Source organism: Eleginops maclovinus, chromosome 15, assembly GCF_036324505.1.
Source record: "Eleginops maclovinus isolate JMC-PN-2008 ecotype Puerto Natales chromosome 15, JC_Emac_rtc_rv5, whole genome shotgun sequence".
NCBI classification, from domain to species: Eukaryota; Metazoa; Chordata; class Actinopteri; order Perciformes; family Eleginopidae; genus Eleginops; species Eleginops maclovinus.
The window spans coordinates 14,677,584-14,702,159 of record NC_086363.1 but is presented as its reverse complement, the minus strand read 5'-3'; the positions used below and the strand labels follow the sequence as shown (position 1 = coordinate 14,702,159).

Below are 24,576 nucleotides of genomic sequence, written 5' to 3'. Positions count from 1 at the left end.
TGCTGTGTCCACGGAGTTGTTTCTCTCTTTCCCATTTCAGGCCCCTTTTCCCTTTTTTTGTATTGCTGGATTTGGTCCTCTCATCACCTTACAGCATTTAGGAGGATTCAGTTGCTGCCATCAGCCAAACCACTGCTGGATCAGCAGATAAAATCAGATCTGTTTTTATATGGAGTAGGTGAATGTACTCCCTCAATCCATCTTCCTCTGCCTGCAGAGATCTTCTCTTCCTCCTCCGTTTTCTAGCTCAAAGTACTGTCTGGTAAAGTAAAAGGTGTAATTACAAATAGGTCCAATTCCAAAGCCAAAAGTGCCAGTCATTACAGAGCCTAATCTTAATCAAGTAGGCACAAAACCAACACTATAAATAGAAAGAAATCCCAAATACTTTAGTTTTATAGACTTCCCAAATGGCAGCTGGTCCTTTTCTAATGATTGCATATGTAAAACTGTTTGTTTTTCATTAACACTGGGAGATTGGGCATTTAGCCCAAGCAGATGTCTGCATACTTTGGCTAATATGTCAAGGGTAGAATGTATTTGGAAATGCATATTATCAGCAAAACACCATGCTTTCTCACAGATCTACAACTACACAACAAAATGTACCACTTGTTCTGGATGAAATAGATACCGGAAACAAAGTAATCCAGATTGCAAGAGGTAGAAAAGTACTTAGATCTTGTACTTGAGTAAAAGTACTACCAGAGTGTAGGAATACACTGTTACAAGTAAAAGTCCTGCATTCTAAATGTGACTCAAGTAAAATTATTAGCATCAAAATAAACTTAAAGTACCAAAAGTAAAAGTACTCTTTCTGCAGATTGGTCCATTTCAGAATAAAATAAATGATATGTTTTGATTATAATTATCGATGCATTAAAGTGTTATCAAAGCTGGTAAAGGGGCAGCTAGTTTTAAAGACTTTATCGCTTGTAAATTCTCCAGGTATAACTGAAGACTGATTTAAGTGTTATTTATATTTCACATCATTAATCCAACTCTGTAAAGTAACTAAAGATATTAGTAAATTTAGTGGGGAGAAGTACACCATTTACCTCTGAATTGTAGTGGAGTAGAAGTACAAAGTTGCATAAAATGGAAATACTCAAGTAACGTAAAGTCCCTCAAAGTTGTACTTAAGAACAGCACTTGAGTAAAGTTACTTTGCAGATAGCTGCTCACACTCATCAGTAGCAGTTGTGTGTGTTGCAGTCAGATTCATAAGGAAAAACATTGTGATTGTTCGTTGTTGCTACGTTTTTAAGCGGAGTGCTTCATAAACTCAAGGTTTCCACAACATTTTCAAATCAGGACACAAATAAAAAGTTTTATGTCGCTTAGCCAAGGCTGATGAAAACATATTAAAACTCAACAGAAAAGAAGCATGACACATTAAAGATTGTAAACTGCAGTTCAAAATCCAAGCTATAAATCACAGGTCTGACTATGGCCTGCTTCAAAGGAAAACTTATTACATCAACACAATAAAGCATTTATTTGCCCTCGATATCTGTCTGTCTATCTGTGCACTGGTTTCTTCAGACAGGCTTGTGTGGAACATTATATTGACCCTAAAACATGTGGACAGCCACAGAAAACATGTCCTCAACAGTCCTCTTGATTTATGAAATAATTACAGTATCGTGTTTCCTCACTGAATACATGAATATTGCTGACCCATGGGAAAAGATAGAGGGGGACACTGAAAGAGGTGAGAGATGGTAGCGACATACAACGGCAGAAGATGGTAATAGAAGTAAGGGTAGATAATCATTAGGACTCTAGTCACCAATACCAGGAAGATGTTAAGGCTCCAACACTTACTTTTTCCCAGGCTAGTGAACATATATCCCTGTGCAGCCCCAGAGACTGCCTGTTGTAATTACCTGCTCCGCTCAGAGTCCATTATGAAAGGGAAACAAACCGTCACATACACCATTAACTGTTCCTACATCCCCCAGTTTTACACGGGTGTTTCTATAAAACCTATAAACGCTGTTTACATAACCATAGAGTCAAAGGACACGGACACTGATACTCCCTGACAGTAAAGCCTGCTGCTAATCTGCTTGTCTAACCAAAGGACTTTTTCTTGGCTCTGAAGCGCTAGGAACCTCTGAAACTGGGCTTTCATAGCACCACTCAGTCAGGACAGATTTAGCCAAAAACGTCTGATTCTGAACCCTAATGCTGTGGCTTTATGTAATGTTTAATTTTGTAAAAGATGCAATGTGTGTGAGTGTATGTGCATTCCTTATACGAGCGCTGCTTAGCTTCCTTATTCCCTGCAACACATAGGTCTTTTTTTTTTCTTTATGCACCTCATTTCGATCCAGCTAGGCTTCATCACTAGAAAGAAAAATGGATTTGTGAACAATATGCATAGGGCACAGAGCATGATAGACTGGTGCATCCAGCAAAATGTATATCCATATGTCATTGGCTAGAATAGGAAGTAGATTTAACCAGATATAGTTCAATATAGTGACACACACATCTTTTCATATTTATTTGGAATATAGAACAATTGATTTTTTTTTCACGCTAACTTTGAAATGAATTGGGATGCTAATTTTGGCAGGTGTAAAAAAAGCTTGTTTTTAATATTTTTACCAGAACAATTTCAAATCCAATTGCTTAGAGAGCCTTTTGATTGCTGCATGCTGAATAATTTTCTCATAGACTTCTATAAATGTGACTTTAAAAAAAATTGAAGTCAATCCCTTTTGGCAATTACAAAGAATGTCAGTTTGAAGCACTTCCGCATTGGCGTTACTTTTCAGACAGAGTTGCCACTTGGTTTCTAACATTTTCTGCCTGCTGGTCCGAGCATGTACTGCAGCTGTAAATGGGGTCGAAGACAATGGAGTTTTCTGGCTGAAAAACCAAAATGATATGTATAAAAACACTACTTAGGGCTGAGAGAAGGTCTGTAACATGTCGTTACACCATTACGCTCTTAAACATTAATTTGATCCAGACCGAGGTCGAAGGTCAATAGCCTATCAGGTGCAGGTGCTGCTGGAGCTGGGAGGGGCTAAGAGAATATAAAGAGGGGTTCTCAGAATGAAGAATGATATCTTTATAGACGAGCCACTCCACTTCCACGTGGTGACATAACTTTTTCCAACACAGCTAGACATCATTCAAACAAACAACAAACATCTTGGTGTGTTGTCGTAATGTCAGCAGGTGTGGTCAGCGCCGTCCAGCTGCACAATCCTCTGCAGGGGTGTGAGCATGATCCTCACAGCCTCATTAACAAATCATAAAATCCTCACATGGGCAGGCATTTGGGTGTGACACAATGTTCAGATGGTCAGTCCATGTGAAAGATGAAAGAGTGAAGTTACACAATCATACACCGTAACACCCCAACTGTGTGAAAATGTGGAGTAATTAAAGGGTTTTGAGTGAAGGCCTGCCAGTGTCACAGCTGGTGTGCGGGCAAAGTATAGTCAACATCTCCTCATCTTAAACTACATGAATGATGAATGCACAGATGGCCAAATAAAAACAGAGAAGTAATGAAGGGATGGATCGATTAATGATGAGGGTGAAGAAAAGTCAAAAAGTCCAAGGAAGCCTAACGAAAAGTCTTATTCTCTGCGCAAATCTATAATACTGTATAAGTACGGAATAGAGAAGAAATGTCATAATAATATTCCACTCTATAAACATCCGTCATAACCATAATCCTAGTAAATTCTTCAGCTTTAATACCATTTCTATGTCTGTATATGTGAACCATATATTTGCCCCCTTTCTCCCTCCATCTGTTAGAAGCAGTCAACATCTTCCGAGTTTATTTGGAGCCACAATGACACGTGGCAGTTTTGTGAGGGATGAAAAATATCCCCCAGCCCTTAATATATGGGGAAACCCTATAGTTGTGAATACAGAAACTGTATAAAAACGAATATAGGCACACCAACATGTGCGTGTGTGACTGGGCTATAATATGTTTGGACAGAGCAGGATGCCAGGCAGTGCCCGTTAAAGGCTCTAATGTGGCGGTGGTTTCATGGTGGTTGGCACAGATCAGCAGGAAGAGGGCAAAGAGAAGGGACATAAAAAAAGAGGGAGTGATGGGAGAAAGAGAGGGGGCTGCAAGCTAAAGAAAGAGGGCTATAGTTACAGAGGCACACCACAGGCATCAAACAGTGGTGGATATATGAATTTTCTCTCTGTGTCCTCACTTCATCCCTCCTCCTCTCTCTTTCTGGCCCATTCACAGTGAGGTCCTGGGGTGATCAGAGTGGACCCTGCCCTCTCTCACTCCACTCTTTTCATCCTGTCTTTTCCTCTTGCCATGGAGGGAGAGAAGGGGGGAATCAAAACAGTCATACTTCCCCTAAACTCATCTTTTATTAATCAGACCTCAGCGGCGTATCTGGAGGGAAGAGTGACGCATGCTGCTTTGCGAGTTTAAAATGTAGCCTGTAGCGTACACACACACACACACAAACACACAACTGACCGCTGACAAATGCCTCGGGGTGTTTCATATTTCCTCCGCTGCATAACAGGCCATCGCGCAAAAACACCAGAGGGCTCAGTTTGTGCCTGAGTATGTGTCAAAGAGAGAGAAGGAGAAAAAGGAATTAGCGAGACAGATGACTCGGCTACACCACACGACCCCCTCTGTCATTCATAAACCTCTCTCTTCTTTTTTTTTTTTTACACACACACACACACACACACACACACACACACACACACACACACACACACACACACACACACACACACACACACACACACACACACACACACACACACACACACACACACACACACACACACACACACACACACACACACAGCGGATATTCTGGGTGGTGTTATTCCAGGTGTGGAGTCGTTGAGGTCTCCATGCTGTGACCCTGTTATCCTGGGAAGAGGGAGAGTATTAGAGGCATGCCGGGAGAGGAAGAGACTCTATATCAAAAACACATTTCACCCCGAGGCTGTATCACTGCCGCTTATATGGCTACAAATAAAGACATGTGCACATATGTATACACGTGCAAACACATTCGTGCAAACATGTGCATGCAATGTGTATGTATGTAACTTGCTGATGGACTTTATCGACCAATAACAGGGAAATGTTGACCATTATGTGAAGAAATAGGCCCAAAAAAAAAAGTACAATGGCAGTTATCAAACCGCTTCATGTACCATTCTGGTGAAAATCAATGGTGAAGACAAAGGACGCTCAAAAGAGTTTATTTTCAACTTAAATATATAAAAATATCAAGAAAGGTTAGTTAAAACTATCTTCTTTCTCAAGTACGCAGTCTGTTTGTGAGTTATTCTAAAAAAATACCATTGCTCGTTATGAATGATACATTAACTTAAGCAATATGTAAGGTACAGGGTAGGGTAGTTTTCATACTGCATTTCATGACAGGCTTTCTACATTTTTGAGGGGTATAAACAAGAAGGTTCAAGACAGCATTGGTGTTTTTAATCACTTGGTATTACTGAATTCCTCTTTTTGTGTGTTTTCTCAGTTATTTGTATAGAGCTGATTTCAGTTTTTTTAATTATCATCATGTTATTAAAATATATATACATAATCAGGCTGAATAAATCCTTGTGTCTGTATGGCATGTTATCAAATGGGATTAATCATGTGGTCCTCTTTAAAGGTACTGTTAGAGTAAAATCTGCTTGATTATTAACATCATTAACAGACAGCAAAGCTAAGTTTAATTCACTCTTGCAAATTATAGGCACTGATCAAATGTTATGGATGTCTGCATTATGGTGCACACAATGTGTATTGCAGTACTAAGTGTGCCTATTTAGAAAAAACAAATGTCCCGTGGTTCTGGTTGTGACCAATTAGATCCTCGGAAAACCTTTAAAATAGTAACCCGCACTGGCCAGAAAACATTGAAACGATATTTTTTTTAACCAAGGTAATAAAATGTTGTATATACAAATGTATGTTCTGTGCTTGCTTTAACACAGACATTTCTTAAATATAGTAATAAAACAGCATTCTGTAAGTTTGGCTAAATGCTAGTTAGCTCTGGGCTGGATGCTGAACGCAGGCAAGAAGGCTTAGCGGACGCCTTCGCCGCCAATTCGGAATTTTAAAGACGTCGTTCTTTGATTAAAAAACGCCTAAACGGTTCCAGTCGAGGCAGAGAAAGAGAAAGGAATAAAACTCAAACATCTAAGAGATGAAAATAACCGTTGTTCTCCAGTTTTAAAAGGCACGTGTGCTGGGGTCGGCCTGCAACGTCAGTTACGAGCTGCAGATGTTTGTATGGCTTTTTATGATTGTTGTTATTCTCAAATTGCGGCAGTTCCGTGATGAGCTTTGCACTCTTTAGTGTGTGTGTGTGTGCGTGTGTGTGTGTGCGTGTGTTTACATGTGTGTGACAGAGAGGAACTTCCAATGAAAAAAGTCTGGAGTACTTAATTAACCATAGTTTTAATCTGAGTGCTTTTTAGCAGCTCATTATGCCGCCTAATCACAGGAAACTATGGAGGTGATTACACATTATGACCCACATATACACACACACAAAAAGCCCTCCACACTATGTTTTGAAGAATTCCCTGGCTGTAAACAATAGGGGGTAATCAAAGCCTTTGATGACCCCACACACACACACACACACACACACACACACACACACACACACACACACACACACACACACACACACACACACACACACACACACACACACACACACACACACACACACACACACACACACACACACACACACCAGATCGAAGCTTTGTGGTTTCACGGGTTATGACAGAAAATAATTGTTTTCACCTCTTCTTCCCATAAAAACAACACCTGCTTACTTGTTCTCCTTCACCCTGACAGCCCCTCCACTCTGCCTGTCTTCAAGGCACTGAGGTAATGAGATGAATTGTTTTGTTGCATAAAACTTTGTTTTCCTGAAAAAATTATTGAGCAGCTATTGAGTTACCTGGCAGCAAGAGCAGAAAGGGTTGAAACAATGGGCCTGTTCAATGCCAAAAATAAAAAAGTGTACTTCTGCAAATAATGACTCAGCTTTGCAATTAATAGACCTGAGATGGGCCGGAAAAATATGTATAACTGGGCCTCCTGCTGATATGCGTGGAGTCCTGCAGAGCTGTTTTGACCTAAAGTACATACAGCTACATTCTACAGATTATCACTAAGGACAACTTGTCTTATTACCCTCCCCTTTTTTATACTACAGTCGTACACACATTTTTGAAAGTAAAGTGAAATGTTTTCTATAGTTTTAGCACCCCACCACACTTTGGCAACAAATGCTTAAGATATAAATTTGCCGGACATCCCAAAAACGTGCATACTTTGGGCAAATCACCAACACAATCACTTTTATGTTTTTATGGCATTAGTGATTCCCAGTACAGCCAGAGGAAAATTGGTTTTCGTAGACATTTTATTTAAAAGAATATCAGACTTATCCCTTTAAATCACAACACCCACGCAACCTCTAGATACCTTTTCTCATTGCTGCCTTAACAATAATCTGTTCTAGTTTCTTACTTGCCAATCTCAATAAAACCGTTTTTTAAGTACCATAAAATGTGCTTTTAAACAAGCACCAGACTGCTTGTATGATGAGCCAACAAATAACCATGTCAGTTGGATGTCATGGTAAGCCTTTAGCTCATTATAACCCTCCATCTGCAATGAAAATTGCACAACAGCTATCAATGACAATCAATACCAGGATCAATTCTGAATATGAGAGAGGAACACTGTTTGATTATCTATAGAAGTGTTTCTCCTAAAACACAAAACAGCACCAATATGCTAAGGCTTTTTAAAAAGGTAAATGCCCAGCAAATTGTTGATGTAAAATTTACCTTAACGTGATGGACTTAACACATAATGCTGCATGCACACACATTGCAAAACTTATTTTCTTTGATTCCAATCATCGTTTTGCTTTCTCTCCCGTACACATGTCCTAAACACAGAGATTTTTCTTTCTAAAGAAAATCTGATATTGGGATTACACCCTGACTTTTGGCATTGTAGATTGTATTTATGGACAGTGAAAGAATTGTCTTAAATGTATTTCAGTTTGATGTTGTTAAAATAATGATGTGATAGGTTGTGCAGTAACAGACCTGGCGCAGATCAACAATGCATTTTTGACCAGTGACTACGAGGATGAATCCAACACCAGTGCAGCAGCTTCAGGCTGTTGCACAGACTTTTAGTCACCTATGTCTCTCTTTTCTATCTATCTATGTGTGTGTGTGTGTGTGTGTGTGTGTGTGTGTGTGTGTGTGTGTGTGTGTGTGTGTGTGTGTGTGTGTGTGTGTGTGTGTGTGTGTGTGTGTGTGTGTGTGTGAGTGAGAGAGAGTGAGACAAGCATTTGCAGCCAGAGCAGAAGTTCAACTTGAATAACATCCGAGGCGCACATAGGCCTGAGTAAACGGCGTCACGACCAGAACTGGCTCGTAAAAAAATTCAATAAATGTCATAGATCCATCAATTCCTATCAAGCGCGTCAGTAAATACCACGTTTTCAATGCAAGGTTAACTTTATGAAAGAACGCAGGGGTCGCTTCACTTGGATGACGAGGGACTCTGGGCCAGCATAAGCAGGATGTGCTCACAGGGGCCCTGGCGGCCGATTGCTTTGCAGTGTTGGCACAACTGCAGAAAGACATGGAGTTCAGGTTATGACTTCCCCAATGGAGCCATACAGGGGGATCCGGCAGTTCTTGCCTTGGATTTTTCCCCCCCAGGATGGGGCGCTTGAATGACCTGGGGACCCCTGGATGTGGCAGATGGCTGATTTTGCATGTTTCTCTTTTGAAATCTCTATGACTATCAGCTGTTTGACTACAGATCAAAAACACTTACTTTTAATTTCCTCATGACAGATCAAAATGACACGTTACAAAAATAAGAAAGTTATCACTTCTGAAACCTTTATAAAGCACTTTATTCCAACTATTGTTACTACTACTCTCTCTCTCTCTCTCACACACTTGCACGGAAAACATACACCTTCCCTGTTGCTCATGCCACTTCCGCCATAAAAGCCCTGGCAGTGATCCACGTGCCCATTAGCACGCGCTAAATAACTGTTAACAATGTATTACCCAGACTCCCCTGCTAAAGCATTTCTCCCCACCCCGCATCCCTTCAAAGCTCACAGGTAATTATGTCAAAGTATTTTAATAAACAGCCTATTCGGTTCGCAGTAGGTTACGCCTGTACCTTGACAAGTGACAAAATCTATTTAAAAAATGTCACTTTGATAAATAGGCTGGGTTTTAACGTACACCCAAAACGCACCTGCACATTAGCGTTTAATTAAGGCTAATTGACAAACGATTCAGTAATGTATTATTACTTGACTATAAATATGACAAGAAAAAGTAATGTGGTAAAAAAAAAAGGTTATAAATTAATAAAATAACATTTCTTAGACATCCATAATTGTTCAATATCGCCCAAAATGGCGGTTTAGTAAGGCTTAAACAGTAATAAATCAGAAACAACAGCACGAGCCAAAAACAAAGGTCCAAAAAATGTTTCAACAAAAATACTAGACAGATATAATATGCAGTTTAGTTTACTACCTTTTTACTCAGAGTTTATCAAATCAATTTCAGGTGCTGACAAATCGAGACGACAACAGAACTGACACAGCTATCTACACACACGAAGCTCTTACACACAATACACACCACCTGAGAGACACAAACAATAAAAAAGAAATAGCTACAATACATTTATGACACAACCTAATTGTTTTGTCTAATGTGTAAAACGAAGCAAACTTCATCACAAAGGATTGATCCCGACTGGCTCGGATACAACAGAAAGGGTCTGCGGTAGATTCCCACCACTTATTTCTTTTAGAGGGAATTTATTTACACAGAAACACGGCCAATCGTCGCCTGGCCGCAAATAAGGAAGATAATCATATAAGAGGCCCAGATCCGAAATCCAAACGCCTCAATATGCTTGCTAGTCATCTGGCTAATTGGATAGGCCTGTTACTTTGTTTTTGGATCAGCTCATCTCCAAGAACTAAACAAATGCTTGAAGTGGAGTAGAAAATGTAGGGTAAACTATTAAAGTCGTAGTGAATCTAATTTTTTTTAACCGCTCCATTCCCATACGGATTTACTTTAGCCCACCCTTTTTAAAATCAATCTTTTTAATAGGTTTATAAAAGGTAGCCTATTGATGTACACCAACGGCACATGGCATAGCTAAGATGCAAGGACCAGTGCACCTGCTAACGAAAAAAAGAAAGAAATGTTAAAAAGAAAACACAATGATGTGATTAAATATTTAAAAAGTGCATATAACTCAACATTGTTGCAACGAAAATGTATTAGTTGGTACAACTGGTTAAAGCCAACAGTTTATAATGATAATAATGGAATTTTGCAGTGGTCGGCCTAAGACGACAGAGCCCTGAACGAACCATTTTTCCAAACTGGCTAGAAAAGCTTTATGTTTATAACATTTTAAATACTTGATGTATCTCCTTAAATGTTAATAAAAAGCTACATTGTGAAATATAGAATTAGTATTGTTTTTTTGAAGGCTTTTATATTAATTTTGTATTACACTTTTTAGTATCACACCATTTATCAAACAAGACTTTGGGCTGTATTTCCCTTTTATAAAATAATTAAATTGTGTTTTTATATGACCAATGTCTTTAAAAAAATGATTTTGTTAACGATGATCAATAGATTAATTGCCCGTTTTAAAACTGTTATATTTAATGAACGGCCAGTAAAAAAGTCTTGCTCACGTGTCAACTTTTAATACGTTATCTTTCATTGAAAGAAATAACCTATCTTGATAAATAGGATTGAAGGCTATAACTCTTGTTTGTATGGGCTAATAGACTTAATTCGCTTAAATGTCACTATGAAAATATAAACGTTGTAAATTAATTTCTATTTTTGATCGTACAAACGTTAAAGAACAAACATTAAGATGTAAACGTTTCGGGGATATTTGTGGCATAACCAAATTAAGTCATGCGGCGGTGTTCAATCGAAACTAAGCAATTTCGAATAGAGGGTAACTTATTTAATTCTCACGGAGTCATTATGAAATATAGCATTCTTGAATGCCCACGGGAAGTGAAATAGGCCTACAAGGCTTTTGATCTGATAACCTACACGGATATGAGCACGGAGCTTTCCCTTGCCGTCCAATCATTTACTCTGAATTTATGCCAATAAACGATGGCGACGTGTTTATTTTACCAACGAGCCACGAGAGGCCTCGAGCTTTCCAGTGATTTTAGCGAAGGAAACACTGAAGAAAATAGGGAAAACATAATTCAATATGGATGCCACTAATGGCATTTAACGTAATCAAATTAAATGATTCTGTCAAGACATTGGCAAGTAGCTAATAAACAAATTAGTAGGTTAAATAAAGTACTGATAGCTACGTTGAAATGCGAAATGTTGCATAATAAACTGTGTTTTGTGGGCACTGCGTAAATTAGAATATGTGGTTTTTTACAGGGTCATCGAGAAATCCATTTGAACCCGCATGCAGGTACGGTCGCGCACGCACGCAAGGCCTTGTTTATTTATAGCCAGGTTCACCCACTCCATATGTTATAGCCTCTTCACTCACCCGCACCAAAACGCATTCCCTGCGTGACCACACGCTCGTTTACGCGGTCTTGAAAGTGTTGATTATTTCCAAACGAGCAGGAAGAGAATCCAACTAATCTATCAAATCACTTCAGCTGGTTGTGTATTTATTCACTTCAAATCAAATATTATTCATGACTTCGGCCTATAATTAATATTTTTTAAAATGTTTTACTATATATATTTTCAAACCATTATGATTAACAGCAGCCTATAGTGAAAATTAACTGTCATTCATTTAACATGGCCTGTAAGTGTTTGTGATTAACAATGTGGACTATATTGTGGCTACAGTTTTCTTCCAGAGTATTTTAGCTTCTCAGGCGATGATCCTTTTTTCAGTAGAACATTTGTGTAGTTGCAGTGAAACACACTCTGGAATTTGTTTGCACATTAAAGTCATGGATGTAATTAGCCTTCAAATATTTCACAATACACTCAGCCGATCCCAAGCTTGTTTCATTTTGTTGGTGTGTTTTGATATAAAGCTTGTTGGTAATTTCCTCAAGGAGAGTTTTTGATGTGTGATGAGTGTGTGCTCAATGACTTGACATTTTGGAGGGTAATGTTTGGAAAACTCAACACTAACACATCCTAGAGCTATTTATAAAATAATTTGTTTTTTTCAAATGCATTAAAGAAGAAAACACAATTTGTGTTAGTACCCTTTGTGTATGGGCCAAAGACCATCATTTAACCGTTTAACTAAATGATATTCACCTCTAGTGGTTCTAATGACAATCTCGCACAAACACGTTTTGAGATATTTCAAATGCATCTATAGAAATAAATGATTGTTTCTAGGATGTGGGCAACACGTGTCCACCGTGCAGGAGGTACACATGGCCAGATATGCAAAGCATGTAGTACCGGTGTGTGAAAATGCGCGCAATGCCCCAGAGAGACGCTCCTCGCGCTCCCTCGCCTGAAGACATGATTCATTCACCAGCTCTATTTTACCACATAAGGCGGCACGAGCGGCCCCCACAGCGGGCGGGACCAGGGAAAAGTTCCGGGGGGCTGTGATGACTCGTGATTGGTTGCTTTGCGTTGTGATTGACAGGTCCCTTTCTCCGGCTCTCCTCTAAGCTCCGGTTGTTGACACTCTCCAAAGGTCCGAACGGCTCTTACGGATAACGGAGACATTATTACAGCTCGCACCGGCACCTTGTTTCCTCTGCTGTCAGACTCGAGGACAGACAGGCAACACGGAAAGCACCGGACTGTCAGCGTGGATTGCAGTTTCAAGCAACTGTGTGTGTTCAACTTTTCTTGCTGCCTGCAAGCTCGTGACGCCTGATTTCTCCTTTCGTTCCTCTGTCTCGAGACAGAGAGAAATGGCAGAGAAGCGGCGCTCCCCGTGCGCACTCAGTGTCAAGGCTCATGCATTCTCGGTAGAGGCGCTGATCGGAGCAGAGAAAAGACGCAGGACGGCTGGAGAGGATACCGTGTCTCCTGGCTACGAGGACGGAACCGATGTCTCTGATATAACCGGGAGCCCGGGGCCGCGAGCCGATAGAGCGTGCACCAGCGACCGAGGCAGCGAGGCGGAATGTGCAAGTGACGGATCCCGTAAGTAAATACCAACAAAGAAACCCAGTAGTAATGTTAAACCAGAACATAATAAGATAAATAATTCCCAACAAATTATTTCATAAATAGGACCTTGAATTGGCAACATTGCCATAGCAGTCGACCAAATAGCCTATACAAGGTAATATACAACACATCTAAAATAATGGCTGTGTTGCATTTCTTCAATTGCAGGTTATAATTTGGTTTAAGGCACTTTAGTGGCATGCAGCCTTTTTAAGTCATGCGCATTTGATACCGTTTATATTTTATTTTTAAGAAAACACTAACTTGCACTTGAGTAATCTTTAATTGAAAGCAGCACAGTGGTTGTTCCTTGCGGATCATGCCTGCTGTCGTCTGCCTATTGCAAAGCAACATTTGAAAAGAAACGAAAAAGATGCAGATTTTAAATCAAAACACTGATCGGCCATGGTCAGAGCTCTACAGTGGAAATGTGATATCATACCGTGGCCCCGGTCTAGTAAATATGAGTGGTGTGAGTGTGACTAATGTGAGACGCTTTATGAGTTGTGTTGCAATCATAAACACGCCAATTAGCAGCGCATAAAGGAAGGGAAAGTGCGACGGAAAGGATGCTAAGAGCTCTACACAAAGCATAAACCGACTGGCCCTGACACAGGGTTTAAATCCTCTGGAAAATGTAAAATGCACTTGGCTGGAGATTTGTGTTTGTGTTAGTTTGGCTTGATATGTCCATACATTTCCACCAACTGTGAGGCGTGTGTTGAATAGTGCAAATAACAACAGCAGTGAGACACATAAACACTACTCCTCTAAACATGCCTCCAATATTCAAACAGATTTAAACTCAAGTACTCCATCATAAATAAACAATATGCAGTTCCTACTAAGACCTACATTGCGGTTCGGTTGTGAATGTAACTACATTTGCCTAATATAATAAACTATGTATTAAGCAGTATGGTGCATTTAGTTTGAAGACTGATATACAACTATAATAATCTTCCTTACGAGCTTTTGCTGAGTGAGTTATATGGACATAATCATTAGGCAACCAATGAGCATGTTTATCTCCATAAAATAACCAGCAGTGTGTAGTAAAATGTGAGCCTTTTCGTAGGCTACTGACCGTTGTTTTCATATGTAATCGGACAATTTAAATGATGTATATGTAATATAATAGTGCACTTAACAATAGGTCACAATCGCACTACATTTTTTAAATGCACAGCGTGCTTATGCAGTTTAAAGTCTTGATGATTATATCTTTCTTCATGCTGTTTTTGTGCTTCAGAGTCCAGTCTTATGACTCGCAGAACAAAATATCCGTCTCATAGAATAATGACTGGCCTGCACTGGAATGTATCCATTAAAACGTTTTACTCTCTCCTCTTTCCGGTGCAGCAGAGAGCGAGGACGCGCTGCTGGAGAGCCCGCAGCCTGCAGCTCTGTGCACGGGGCCGGTAACCGGCAGCGGAGAGGAGACCCGCGTGGACCTGCAGGGATCAGACCTTTGGAAACGCTTCCACGAGATAGGCACGGAAATGATCATTACCAAGGCTGGACGGTAAGAGAGATTATGAGATAATGTTCTGGATAGAAAAAAAGAGAACAATTCCTACATGCTAAGTGATTTCAAAAGAAAACGTTTAGGTTATATATTGGGGGAAATAAATCATAATAACAACAGCAATAATAACAGTAATAATAATAATAATAACAAATAATAATTTTAAAAAACTTGCCGAAAAATACTGTTGTCTCATTATTTTATCTTTTAGATAAAAGATAAAATAATGAGACAACAGTACTAATAGCTATTGATATAAGGAAGGATAATTATAGAAGAGCTGATCGGGCAGGAATGATAATCCAATAACTCAAAGATCTAACAACCCTTACAAAAAGAAAATGATAAACAGCCTTTTCTGTTCCAGGCCTATTATTAATAATTTTCAATTATTATTATTATTAATATTTGCTTTGCATTATTATTTGTACTTTCGTGTGGTAACAATGTGTTGTAAATCCATATATCCTGTCGCTGATCTGAAATCTCCAATGCAGATGATTTATTTGGTTTTCCTGTCAGGCGGATGTTCCCCGCTATGCGTGTGAAGATTACAGGCTTGGACCCACACCAGCAGTATTATATTGCCATGGATATAATCCCGGTGGACAACAAACGATATAGGTAAAACGCAAAAATCATGCACGCACACACATGCACTCGACAATGCATGCCAATGAAAAAACTCCACGAAATAGAGTAATCCTTTTATAAATATTAAAATGACATTTCATTTATATCAGAATAAAGACGCATAATAGGGATCGAAGTAATAATATGAAGTAAGATAAACTAGAGGTAGGCTACAGAGGTGGCCACACATGTCCAATACAACCTTCACTTAACAGTCATTTTTGTTAGCATGTAGTCTTAATTTAGACTCCATATACACTGTTCCACGCTAAGAAAACCCCAACATCTTTCAATTGTGCAACCCTGTCCTGTCTCCACAAATGGCACTTGGCACTGCACTGTTGTCACGGCGGTTTTGTCGTCCCTTTTGGAAAAAGCCTTTTGGACGCCTCACCTCTCCACCCTGGAAGGTCAAACCAACAAATGCCGTAATAATGCAGAAGAGAACAGCGTGTTATTGCAACTGCTTTACATGCTATACACTGTGGGTCTATCATTTCCAACGTCTAAAAGCCGTTTATATGTGAACACGGCTCGATGGAGTGATGAATGACACGGGACATGTTATTCGGACAGTCTGCAGGCTACACTGGATAACAGAAAATGTGGTGCTCACATGCACGCACAGCAAAGAGCTGCAGGCAACAACGGGGAGTGGCGAGTGCAGCTTTTTATTCCAAACGCTTAACAGCAGGTGATGAACACCTTGTGCCAGATGAGGAAATAATTAGTTCAGTTTGTAGCTTAAGGCAATGAGTCTTACAGCCTTCGAGATGCATTTACATCGTTCCAAACTATGGTCCTTTTAATTGCAGATACCAAAAATAGTACCGCAGGCCTGCTGTAAATTCACAGTGGAGATTTGACTTGGCGGGCAGTTTTTACAAAATGCTGCACACAAGAAACATGTGTTTGATCCGTTGTGTTTTATATAAGAATGTTCATGCCTTTTTCGGAGACGAATTCAAAAGTTACTTTCACGGAATTCTGTCCACTTTTATACCGAAAATTCAGATCTCCATATTTGCGCCATTTGCTTATTATTTTTCGTTGTGCATGTGAGACGGGCTGCATTGAAGGATGATAGAAACGAGGACAGCGTCTTCATTTACCGGCCTATGTGTTTGTGTTTTGTGAAGGTACGTGTACCACAGCTCTAAGTGGATGGTAGCGGGGAATGCGGACTCGCCTGTACCGCCCCGAGTGTATATCCACCCAGACTCCCCGGCCTCAGGAGAGACGTGGATGCGTCAGGTGGTCAGCTTCGACAAACTCAAACTGACCAACAACGAACTTGACGACCAGGGACATGTAAGTGAGACTGTCTGATAAACATTTCTATGCAAAATGTCTTTGATAGCAATGTGTATTCAAGTGGCCTCTTTGATACTATTTTATCTCATTTTGATATTTAATTGTAATATTTGTTGATACAATTTTCAGGTATCTTTCAAACCCTTCATCAAATCAAAATCCTGCTTCTGAAATTGTATTTTGCATTCTGTTATATTAAAAAATATATATAACTTTTTAAATACTAAAATCAAATCCTTATTTATTTATTTTTTTAATCCCTTTTGACGTTATGTGTTGTGTGGCACAGTGTGGGTGTTTCTTTGTGTGTGCAGGGGCATACCTACAGTAGATTATTCCACTGTATTGAGTTTTCTGTTTGAATGTACATGTACTTATTCCTGCATTTAACTTGCAGAATTGTGTCAAATGTACTTTTTCAAGCATTATTCTATAATTTTGTTATGTCTTTTTCGTTAATGTCTTAAGTATCTTGTAAATGTACTGTTGGAAGAGCCTGGGACTTTATATTTTCGTTGCCTAAAACTTTTGAATGACTCTTAAATGTATTTATGCATCTGTGGTTTGTTATCCAAAACTCTTGTTTTATAATTAGAAATGCCTGTTAGTTTAAGCCTGTAACATTATCTCCCCCTTCCCGTTCAGATCATTCTGCACTCAATGCACAAGTACCAGCCGAGGGTCCATGTAATCCGTAAGGAGTGTGGAGAGGAGCTATCCCCAGTGAGAGCTATCCCTGCTGGGGAAGGGACCCGCACCTTCGCCTTTCCCGAGACAGTCTTCACCACCGTCACAGCCTATCAGAATCAACAGGTAGCACAGCTGACCTCCGCATAAGACAAATTCCTCTAAAAACCAAGCCACTGCAAAAGCCAACATGACCAAGTAGCGTATTTTTCCAGCATATAAGTGCTACACAGCTATATATATAGCTGTGTAGTTTTCTAATTGGCTGGTTTGAAACACATTTCATGATGATCACACTCAAGTGTGATATCCATGAGTTTCAAACAGAACAGAATTTTCAATTTACCTTTTTGTAATATTGTTTTGCCCCCTGGTCTTTTCTGCATTTTAAAGGCATATTCGTCTGTGAATGTATGTGTATCATTCAACAACAAAAAAGAAGAGAAGGAGGGCCCTTCAGTTTTCTTTTGGAGTGTTTGACCAGTTCTCCCATGGAAATGTGTCTTGGACTGATAGTAAAAAGAATGTTGGTCAAATCTAATATCTTTTAGATTTCGGCACAACTACACTTTGTTTGCACTGGACCGTCGAAGTGAGCTTTGAAGTATGCTGTTAGCTGGCCCGCATCAAATGATGGCTGAACATGGTGATGCCTATAAAAGTCCTTTTGGATGCGGGTCAAAGAGCTGGGCCTTAAACACTACCCACAGCCTGGCCCATGGCAGCCTCACAGACATTAACTAACATGCACATACACAGTCACATGTATGGGCAAGGAAATAAACAAGTACATACAGTACGTGCATTCCATAATCTATTCCAAACAGTCAGCTGTAAACTGTGCACAATAATGTATGTTTTCAGTGGTGAGATTAAAATATTACAGATTAAGAAAAGGATTTGGGTTGGAAAAATATTTAATTAGTCAGTATGTTTGTCACGGACTTCGTTATAATTCCAGTCTTATTTTGCTTTTCAGATCACAAGGCTGAAAATCGACAGAAACCCATTTGCTAAAGGATTCAGAGACTCTGGCAGAAATCGGTGAGTTCAATTCCACCACAGAGATTTTCACATTATCTAGTGCATTAGGGGTAATGTGGGATGCATGACTGCATTATATTCTGGCCTGGTTGTGGTTTTTGTCATGGCCATTTCATTCTGATTTTATGGGGAGCAAAGCTTTGTATTTATTTTATTTTTTCCCCGATGGAAAATGTGCAACAACCTTCCATTTAATCCGTCCTAAATGGCAGAAAAAACTGACTAGAATTAACAGACGTGGCACATGGTAACAGTAATGCATTTTTTTTCAAATGTGCTGACTTTAAAGGCAAATTAATCCTCACAACTGCATAGTTACGGGCACATACTTTGAGAAGGAAAAATCTAACCTCGGCTGCAAATATAAATGGAGCGTCAGATTCCAGGCGGCCTCGAGAACATAAACATCAACAGCAAAATAATAAAATTCAAGAGTATCCTGAAGAAAATCTGTATAAACACATTTCTAAACATATATAAACACGGCATTAAAACAACACAGCAGTAAAACTCCAACAGTCTCCAAACAGCCACTCCCTGGAGGCCTCACAGAAATCATTAGAGAGGAGGGGAGAGAAAGGGGGAGAGCTGCAGAGTGAGGAGAAGAAGGAACGTGTGAGACAGAAACTTTGAGAGGGAAGAAGGTAGAGAAAAGCAAACTGGATAACCCTGACAGCTGACCCTATAAAAGTTAAACTCAGGAAGGCCGAAAAAAACCCCTCCCTTTAAATATTACAGGAAGAGTTAAGCAGTTTGCTAAATAAACTCGTGCTCTGATAGGCTGCTTCGGAGCACACACAACCGCTCAGGGCAGCTTGTCTAAATTATCACCGTGGCTACAACCCCGCGGGGGGGAGGACTTTTATCCTCACGCTAACGAGGGGTAACAGAGCACTCGCATTACCCCGCCACAGCAACCGTCTGCCCCACCTAGAAGAGGAGGGAGTCGCAGATTTTGGGGGGAAGGGGAGTCCCACCTCATAAATCCTTGCTGCGGCTTCCTGCTCCTTCGTCCTGATTCGCCCGTAAAAGCCGTGTGAAAGCAATTACCTTCGAGCACCCGGCTGGCAGCAGCCAATCGCAACATGGCGTTTATGCCCCTTATTACCTGTGGTCTCCATGGAGATGGCAAAAGAGGCCCCACAGGCGACTAAGATGGCGGCCAGGTGGTCGGCGTAATACGAGGCAGACTATGTTTTGATGATTTATCAGTGGTGCTGATCAGTGTGTGTGTTACCTTGTGCATGTATGTGTGTTCTACAGGATGGGGCTGGAGGCGCTGGTTGAGTCGTATGCATTCTGGCGTCCATCTCTGCGAACGCTCACATTTGAGGACATCCCTGGCATTACCAAGCAAGGTACAGTTAACTAACGGAGGTTTCTGGATACTGGGAATAAGTCATTGAGCCTCTGCTAAAATGTTCCACACACCTCATTTTTCACCTTGCAAACATGTACTGTAGACTGAATCATTGGTCCTTTTCTGGATTGTCGCAATCCAAATTTTGTGATAGTGATTACCGTACCTCAACTCAGGATAACAACAAGTACCAATCTAAGGTCTGTGCAATCTTTTTCCAAACATATAAAGCGGTTTGCCTTTTTCTAGAAGTCATGGGAGTTATTCAAAGTAAGATACCTCCAGTCAGGGATTTTATTCTGGTTCATTGGAGTGGTACATCCCTTGTTGAATTGGAACCAACAACACTATCTTTTAAGTGAATTTAGATTTCATTTGTCAATTTTTCTGTCCCTATTTCTCTAGTTATCCCAGGAGTTCATGGTGGAATCGGAACATCTTCCCACCTGCTCTCCACGTCCCCCTGCTCCTCACCCTTCCAGGTCTGCCCTCTCAGCCCGCCTGACTACGCCTGCAGCCGTCCCGCCCACCCTCTCCACCGTTATAGCAACCCCTCGGAGCCCTTCCATCATCCCAGAGGTCCATCTGCGTACGATGGTGAAGGATTTTGTTCTCTGCCGCTCCCTGCTTCTCAACTGGGCTATCTATCCAACCCCACCCCGCAGGGCTACGCTGGGCTTCGCCTCCACTCGCCGCCCTACAGCCTGTACGGTTACACATTCCCTCCCTCACCACGCCTCGCAGCCAGCCCTGATAAAATGGCTGCCGCTGCCAATCATCAGAGTCCCTTCCTTGGATCATCTCCCAGTGGGACTCTAACGGACAGTCTGGGTGTGCTCAGTGGAGGACAACAGGGCTTCTTGTTTGACTCCCGGACTTTAGGACTGGCAGGTAGCCAGCCAGGAGGTGGGGCCTCACAGGTCACTGCCCACATGAGCTGAATTTGACTCGGGACATCTGGGGTTGTCATGAAAATACAATTGACTCCCTGGAAGTGGTGGAAGTTGCTTTTGGTTCGGAACGTTCTACGAATACATCATCTGTGTGCTGAAAAAGCATCAGGCTGAATTGTGGACAAACAGAGATGAGTGGCGAGCCGAGCCATTGCCTCTGTAAGCTGAGCTCGTTAAAACTCCTTAAACTGAAGGGAATATTATTATCTTTCAAGTATGTTCTCTAGGACAAGCGTGTGCAGCTGCGGTAGAAAAACTTCATGCGGCTTTGGATAAGGAGTCCAAATGACGTAGGCCAGTGACTGAACTGGAGCTGAATATGGATTTGGCAGAAACTGGGCTGGCCCTGGCACTCAAAGCAAGCACTTCACGCCTGGCAGGAAGCCCTGAAGCAGAAACTATTATACTCACAGAATACTACATTGCCTCCTTGATCTTGCCTACCTTTGATGGAGTTACTGAACACTACTTTTAGACTTGTTTTTATGGGTTGTCTCAACAGACCTAAAGTCTTATCATGCCTGGTGGTGTTCTCATCAAGTATTGGGAATGATAATCACGTAGTCCTTGTAGCACTACAGGCAGGTCCTTTTCACCACTCAGACTTAAAAAAGTGTCTTACAAGCAACATTGACGTAATGACATCATGGCCATGAGAATGTTGGAGATATCCCGATGACAGTTATGGACTGACAAGATTGAAACATAGGAGGATCATGGATGACGGACTTATCTACGTGTTCTACGTCCGCTTCAACTGTTTTTTTTGGGCCGCAGTTCAGCTTCCCTTGTGTGACACGGTCGTAACTGCACATGATGACTCTGTACATAGCGAGTGGAAGGAGACAGGAAAAGAGATGTGTATATAAAGGGCTGTGTGACCCTTCGCACTTAAAAAACCCCAATGCACCTGCTTCTGCTCTTTAGACTGGGTCAGGTACGAAACAGCCAACCCTGAACTTGACTGAAGAGCTTTTCTTTGAAAACACGCAATATATCAGCACAGAGGACATTAAGATGTTGTGACCTTTTTGAGCCAAATAAAATATATCTATTCATGTCACAATGTTTATATGTAATCAATATCTTACTATTAAGGTCCTTCTAAACATGAGTGTCTGTGAGGGTTTTCTTTCCACATTTTTAAAAATTGAAGTTATACCGAGCTTACAATATAATTTCCCTTGTGTAAACAGAATGGAGGACTGCATGCTTATTTGTTCTCACTCATGGAGGGGCCTGTGGTATTGTGGATGTGTGTGATGAAACTGTCAGGGACTGGGGTCGTTCCACCGGACTTGAATTCCAGAGAAAAGAAAAATACCACAGGACAGAGGGAGAAAGAACAAGTCACACACACACACACACACACACACACACACACACACACACACACACACACACACACACACACACACACACACACACACACACACACACACACACACACACACACACACACACACACACACACACACACACACACAACAGCAAAAGCAACACATGACCTTCATTATCGCCGTGCAAACTAATACCTAACCCTCTGCTGAATTGACTGGTCACACGAGGCAGGGCGTGTGGTGAATGTGGATGTGAGTGTGATGGTGCGGACATGTGTGAGTGCGCACATTTGTGTGTGAGAACAGGTGGTTGAGCTGACAGCGAGGGCTTGACCTCTGGGAATTGACCCCCCACCCCCATTCCTCCAATGTCATACTACTCTGCTAAAAGCAAGAGCCAAGATTTTTTTAAAAAGCTGTTTGCTGTGACTAAAGCTCTGTCATTTTAATCTATTGTTTAGGACCTGAACAAGCAGACCAAGACAAAACCGAGACCTTTTGTCTTCTGCACGTTATACCCAAAATAAATCCTGCAAAGGAAAGACGACAAGTGCTGCTCTTCATCTCCTGTAATAGCTAGCCTAGTACTAAAGAGCCTTTGTGAGCAATTATACAAACACACTACTTGTAAGCAGAAGGAAACTAACTTCATCAGGTAGTGAAAACTATACAGTGCTTTATCTTTTCATCATGACAAACTACTACAGAACTCTCCCCAGAATTCCCCGTATGTGTGAGCCTACAAATACCATTATCTGAATTCAAATGTCTTCATGTGTAGAAAAACATAACGCCCTTCTTAAATGACCCCCATCAGGCATGATTCTGTGGACTCATATCCAATATTTTGATTTATTTTTGCTGTTTTCCACTAATTTATTCAGCCTGCTTATTCACCATTCCTAAGTATTCATCCCAAAAGTTGCTGACTGTGATGATTTCACCAATTTCCCTATCCCCCCCTCAGTTGTCTCCTGTCACTCTGAAGGTGAGGTGCTGACGAGAGGAGCACATGTGAGGGTGGGTGGGGGGAGGACTGCAGCGGGGTGGAGAGCTTATTTTAGAATCCAGGAATGATTGGCTTGTTGTTTCTGAGTGACAGGGGAAGGGCCCCCTGCCTAGTGCATCCGTTACACACACACACACACACACACACACACACACACACACACACACACACACACACACACACACACACACACACACACACACACACACACACACACACACACACACACACACACACACACACACACACACACACACACACACACACACACACACACACACACACGCCTTTACAAGTTGCTTTGATATGAGGCGGATCGATAAAGTCAGTCCGACACACACACACTTGTATATTCACACAGACACACTTCTGCATGGTGTCAGTGGTCTAGTGATTCTCGGCTAAGGTCGGGACATAAACACTTGTGTTCAACCAGGTGCCGACGTGACAGATCTGTCACGCTATCTGCCTGGAGGAGGAGGACAGGAGGGGAGGACCGAGGAGGGAGGGAATGGGAGGCACAAAAGACTAGAAGCAGTGTTTGTGTGTTTAAGATTTGTACGAAGTTAAAGCAAGCCTGTCCACGTCTTTTGTTATTACAACCTGCCGGCCTCCACTGCTGTGTTCCATGGACAGCTAGATTAGTTCAGACAATAGCAATGAGCAGCTCTGAGTTTTAAAGAGTTTAGTGTTTATCAGAGACCAGGTTCAAGACTTACTCTGATCCCGCCAGGAAGCCAGCCTTCTTTTCAAATGGTGGCCTCAATGTCCACTCGTGCAAAGCAAGCCAACTCCCATTTAAATGTCAAAGCACTTGTATCACACACATGTACCTTCTCTGTTATGGCCATAAGACACATTCTATAAATCCCAGCTATGGATATATAAAAAATAACTGGATGCTGCATTTGCGGCGGGCCTGTTGGTTCCTATGAAAGTTGTTACGTGGCATATGCAGCCAGAAATGCTATAAGATGATCCGTGTTTTTCGGTATCCATGGGCCCATAGAGCAACCGAATAGCATTTCCTTGAACCCCGACTCCCAACTGCTCATTCTCTGCCTCTTTCCCAGCAACAGAGAAAGAGAAAAACCTCTGGATTTTACAACATTTTGGTCTTATTGATATAAAAAAAAAAGAGCTTTCAGTTGTTTGTACTGGAAATATGATTTTAAAATAAAAAACAAGAGTCGGAGTTTGTTGGAAAAATATTCCTGGGCCCAATGTTTATTTCAGTTATCCCACTATGAAAATCAGCTTCAAATGCTGCCGCTTTTCCCTGAGGTTTGATCCCTGCTGGTAGCTTTCATCAAATTCAGTTCCTCAAGCTACTGTCATATTTCGCTGCTCATCTATATTTCTAGTTTCTAGCTACAGGTTGTTCATTAGCACTGCTATCAAGGTTTGTAGTGTTTCTGCCTTCTCAGACAACAAAAGTTGAATAA

The 24,576-nt window shown here is 41.0% G+C and overlaps 1 protein-coding gene across 2 annotated transcripts; it reads left to right on the top strand.

The window, feature by feature from the left end:
* The first annotated feature begins 12,777 nt into the window (after nt 1-12,777).
* On the top strand, nt 12,778-21,848 carry tbx18 (T-box transcription factor 18). Of its 2 annotated transcripts, none has more exons than XM_063901603.1 (8): nt 12,778-13,236; nt 14,629-14,788; nt 15,314-15,415; nt 16,564-16,735; nt 17,384-17,551; nt 18,405-18,469; nt 19,733-19,827; nt 20,235-21,848. In XM_063901603.1, exons 1-8 carry the CDS (start codon nt 13,002-13,004, stop codon nt 20,768-20,770), a joined length of 1,533 nt encoding a protein of 510 aa, XP_063757673.1. In that variant the 5' UTR covers nt 12,778-13,001; the 3' UTR covers nt 20,771-21,848. The 2 variants fall into 2 exon arrangements, with proteins under 2 accessions (XP_063757673.1, XP_063757672.1); XM_063901602.1 differs by having other exon boundaries at nt 14,626-14,788.
* The last annotated feature ends 2,728 nt before the right edge of the window (nt 21,849-24,576 follow it).